The following is a 5,206-nucleotide window of genomic DNA, read 5'->3' as shown; positions in this document are numbered from 1 at the left end:
ATATCGAGGCGGAGGAGAGGGGTTGCAGTTCGGTGACCTGAGGATCTCATCGCTGCTCTTTGCAGATGATGTGGTCCTAATGGCATCATCGGTCTGTGACCTTCAACAGTCACTGGATCGGTTCGCAGCCGAGTGTGAAGCGGTTGGGATGAGGATCAGCACCTCCAAATCTGAGGCCATGGCTCTCAGCAGGAAACCGGTGGATTGCCTACTCCGGGTAGGGAATGAGCCATTACCCCAAGTGAAGGAGTTCAAGTACCTCGGGGTCTTGTTCGCGAGTGAGGGGACAATGGAGCGAGAGATTGGCCGGAGAATCGGAGCAACGGGGGCGGTATTACAGTCACTTTACCGCACCGTTGTGACGAAAAGAGAGCTGAGCCAGAAGGCAAAGCTCTCAATCTACCGGTCGATCTTCGTTCCTACCCTCACCTATGGTCATGAAGGCTGGGTCATGACTGAAAGAACGAGATCACGGGTACAAGAGGCCGAAATGGGTTTTCTCAGACGGGTGGCTGGCGTCTCCCTTAGAGATAGGGTGAGAAGCTCAGCCATCCGTGAGAGACTCGGAGTAGAGCCGCTGCTCCTTTACGTTGAAAGGAGCCAGTTGAGGTGGTTCGGGCATCTAGTAAGGATGCCACCTGGGCGCCTCCCTAGGGAGGTGTTCCAGGCACGTCCAGCTGGGAGGAGACCCCGGAGAAGACCCAGGACTCGGTGGAGAGATTATATCTCCTCACTGGCCTGGGAATGCCTCAGGATCCCCCAGTCGGAGCTGGAGGATGTGGCCCGGAGAAGGGAAGATTGGGGTTCCTTACTGGAGCTGCTGCCCCCGCGACCCGATCCCGGATAAGCGGTAGACGATGAATGGATGGATGATCTCTGATCTTCCTTCAAGAGCGCCACACTGTCAAGATGCTTTGCCGATTGAGTAAAAACAGAGCGCTCATTGCCCTGCTGTGCATCGCTGCCTTTGCCCTGATGTATATATCTTATTCTTCATGGAGTTCATCTGTGTTCCTCGGTCAAGTCTTTGTGCTTGTGACAAATGTTTATCAGAGGCTGATCCATGCGTTGGGGAGCGTATCAATGAGTCTCCGAAGCCTTTTTTGTCAAGAAAATATGGAATTTCAGAGGAAGATTACGATTGGTGGAAGGTAAATGTCACAAATATTCTGCTTCTGTTTCACCACAATGTCTTTTAGACACTCTTAACTGGTCCTGCATCAAAAGCAGAAACTAGTTTTACTTTTACTGTTAGAGGAATCTGTTTAGTGTCAATAGTTTTCTTTGTCAGCTCAAACAAAACAACTTATTGACGCATTGGGACATAAGATATCAGTGAAAACTATTAAACTCATTGTTTAGCTGTCCAGCTGCAACTTTACTGTTTTGGTTCGATCTCACAGCTCTCATAGCGTAGTTTTCGGCTGCAGCAGGCTCCTGTTTCGTGCAAAACAAACTCAGCAGACAGAAACAGTTAGAGGTGAGCGGATGGACTACGTGGAGTATTTAGCAGCTAATGGTAGAGACCAAAAGCAGAGCTAAAAGAGAGTGAATATTGGTCATCAGGTAATGATGATGTAACAATGATCAGTAAGTCCTCAGGTTGAGAACAACACGTTTCCAAATGAATGTTGCTCCGTAAATTCTGAATTTGTAAATAAGCAACTGTTTCAGAGTATTCAGACCCTCGTTTGACTTTTTTGCACTTTATATATATATATTCTTTAAATGAATACAATTAGTATTTCTTTCTCCCCCATCCATATTCCCTCCATAATCAACAATGACAGAGTGATAAAACATTTTTGGAAATGTTTGCAAATGTATTAAAGGATTTCAGTTGTTGATTTTTATTAAGTTTTTTTTTTTACTTGAAAATGCAAAATTACAACACTATAAAAGTGTGAAAAAAACAGGTCTGTATACTTTCTGAAGCGACCATACATAGCTGAATGCAACTTTTGACATGTCTCATCAGGAAACTCCCAGGTGAATCAATGATCGCTTCATTCTACTTAGGGGAGGTCATGCTATTGTGCATACTGGTTCATTGTTACCGGATCCCTCAATGGAACTGAGACGTTAATCACTGTAAGTCCTGTTGTCACAATTTGTATTTCCCTTCAGTATTTCCAATTGTATGCAAAATTATACTTATACTGCCAGATTGTACTCCGCATCATACAAGTCTTTCGAGCGCTCTTCCCTAAACAGGTCAGTTGCAGGGAGGGTCAGCAACAAGAGGTCTGTTGTTGTTGCAACAAGAGATACCTGACTGCAACTGACCTGCCTGTTTTTCCTGTTTCCCGACCGGACCGGAGAAAAGAAAGTTTGCCGCCACCTTGTTATTCCGCCCCTAGCTGAACAAATGTCAGGTGTGGCAGATAACAGATCTACAGCAATTGGTTTTGTTCTCTGGCATAATGTTGCTCAACATTCATGAACTGACACACCTTTTTGCTTCATCACATATTTTCTCTACAGGTGAGGCTCTGATCTTCCTTCAAGAGCGCCACACTGTCAAGATGCTTTTTAAATTCAGTAAAAACAGAGCTCTCATTGCCCTGCTGTGCATCGCTGCCTTTGTCGTGGTTTATATATCTTCTTCTTCATGGAGTTCATCTGTGTATTTCCTCGGACGTCAGAGGTCAAGTCTTTGTGCCTGTGACAAGTGTTTAAGAGAGGCTGATCTAAGCATTGGGGAGCGTATCAATGAGTCTCCGAAGCCTTTTTTGTCAAGAAAATATGGAATTTCAGAGGAAGATTACGATTGGTGGAAGGTAAATGTCACAAATATTCTGCTTCTGTTTCACCACAATGTCTTTTAGACACTCTTAACTGGTCCTGCATCAAAAGCAGAAACTAGTTTGTGTTCTCTGCACATTTAGTTGCTTACCTTTCTAAAAGGGGAAGTCTGAGCTGTTTTACTGTAAGAGGAATCTGTTTAGTGTCAATAGTGTTCTCTGTCAGATGAACTAAAAACACTTATTTACACATTGGGACATAGAATATCAGTGAAAACTATTTAAATTAAGCTCATTGTTCAGCTGCATGTTCACTCTCACAGCTCTCATAGCTCATAGTTTTCGGCTGCAGCAGGCTCCTGTGTTCTGCAAAGAAATCCTCTAAAGCCCCACTGTACACTTCAGCAGACAGACACACTTAGAGGTGATAGTTTGGAGCATTTAGTAGCTAAAGGTAGAGACCAAAAACAGAGCTGAGTGAATATTGGCCTTACATCCATCAGGTGGAGAACAACACGGTTCCAAATTAATGCTAATGTTGCTCCGTAACTGCTGGATTTGTAAATGAGCAACTGTTTGCTAACAAGTTCACAATCAGCTTTTGCAGGTTTAAATTATAATCCTTAAAGATGAATACAAATTCGGAGCATATCTATGATTGAGGAATTGCCTCCACACGCCTCTCAACATGGCGACGGCTGAGCCAGAGGCTGATAGATCTAACAGTGTTAACCTGGGGGAACCAATAAATAAAGGGGTAATTAAAAATGTACATACATTAAATGGCAATTGGGTTAAAAAAAATCTGATTATGAACAAAAACAGAATCTTGAGGATTGTAGCTTCAAATAACACAACTGTGGTATGTGGAACTAGTATGTGAATAGATTGTATACTGATGCTGGAATAACGTTATTTTTCTGTTCTGTGTCAGAACATATATCGGGAAGGTCACAACATCAGTGTCTACAATACAACAGTGGACAAACTGTTCCAGATGTTCCCACACATTGCAGATGTTGCAGAATCCAACAATAAACGCTGCACGACTTGTGCTGTGGTGGGGAATTCTGGTAACTTGAAGCGATCACACTATGGACCTCTCATAGACTTTCATGATATCGTAATAAGGTACGGTTCTGCCATCTTCAAAAGATCTAGTGTAAACAATGATGTCTACACTAAAGCTAAACCCTATTTGCACCAGGGGACTGCACGTGATTAAGAAATGTGTCTTTAACTACATGTTAATCTTTTAGAATAAACTATGGCCGTACCAAAGGCTATGAAGCAGATGTTGGGACCAAAACGACTCATCGAGTAATGTATCCGGAGAGTGCATCTTATTTGGACAACACCACTAGTCTTGTGCTGTTTCCATACAAAATAAAAGATTTCCTGTGGCTCATTGACAACTTCAAACAAGGGTGGGTGTGTAAAACAGAGCTGCTATCAGTATCTTCTTCTGTTCATTTAAAAACAATACCTGGATACAAATCTGTAAATGAATGAAAACACTAGGCAGGCAAGTTTGTGTGAAATCTTAAGTATAAGGAAGGTTTGTATTTGACGGTGCAGGAACAGTGTGCTGTAGGGTGGTCATGACAGTGAGAAATAGTTTCTCTTCTGAGCAAAACATGCGATCAAATGACACTTTGATCGCAGTCCACTTTTAGCTCAGCTGTTAAACTGCATCTTCACACTGACCAACAGAAAGACAAATTCAAAAGGTCCGTGTTTTAAACTTAATCTCTTATCGTTTTTATCTTTCATCATCATTAGTCTTTCCTCAACTATGTTTTTGCGGCTTTTGTTTTCTCGCAACATATTTTGTCTAGCTTTTCTCTGGCCTTATGGTTTGGCTTTCTGTTGTTAATCTGTCAAAGCACTTTGTAAATTTTGTTTTTTAAAGTATATATATATATAAAGCAAAACATGCGATCAAATGACACTTTGATCGCAGTCCACTTTTAGCTCAGCTGTTAAACTGCATCTTCACACTGACCAACAGAAAGACAAATTCAAAAGGTCCAAAAGTGGGTGGAAGTGGAGGATACATTGTCTTGCTTTCTAGTCTTTGTGCTCTTGAAGTAGCTCATTTGTGCCATTTTATGTCAAACATTGACAACAACAGTGAACTTGTTAGTATACAATTGCTTCAGAGACGGAGCAACATTAGCAATAATTCAGATTTATGTTTCTTGCCATCCAACAAATGTTCGTATAATCTGTGTCTTTAGCTGCTAAATTACAAATAGATCCCCTGACAACGGTGCAACCATGTTGCTTCAGTAGAATATCATTTGAGACACAACCAGACTGAATTATGACCCCATATATGCCAGTTCGCAGCCTTAGATCCTTAGCCTTAGTTGAGTTATGAATCTAAAGGTGACCGTGTTTTGCCATCAGGTCCCCTCGACATTGGAACGACCTGCCTGAGTAGAAGCTGCTCGCAGAAT

General features: G+C 42.2%; 1 protein-coding gene across 1 annotated transcript; it reads left to right on the top strand.

The window, feature by feature from the left end:
- Positions 1-2,706: 2,706 nt before the first annotated feature.
- Positions 2,707-4,171, top strand: LOC115015532 (CMP-N-acetylneuraminate-beta-galactosamide-alpha-2,3-sialyltransferase 1-like; the record flags this gene model as incomplete). The annotated part of the gene is made up of 3 exons (XM_029442935.1): positions 2,707-2,780; positions 3,679-3,875; positions 4,004-4,171. Coding segments are annotated over exons 2-3 (302 nt in total), but the record flags the coding sequence as incomplete, so codon positions are not given.
- Positions 4,172-5,206: the final 1,035 nt, after the last annotated feature.

The sequence above is a fragment of the Cottoperca gobio genome, chromosome 11, assembly GCF_900634415.1.
Source record: "Cottoperca gobio chromosome 11, fCotGob3.1, whole genome shotgun sequence".
Taxonomy (NCBI): Eukaryota; Metazoa; Chordata; class Actinopteri; order Perciformes; family Bovichtidae; genus Cottoperca; species Cottoperca gobio.
Note: the sequence above shows the minus strand (reverse complement) of the source record. Positions and strands in the feature narration are given on the sequence as shown.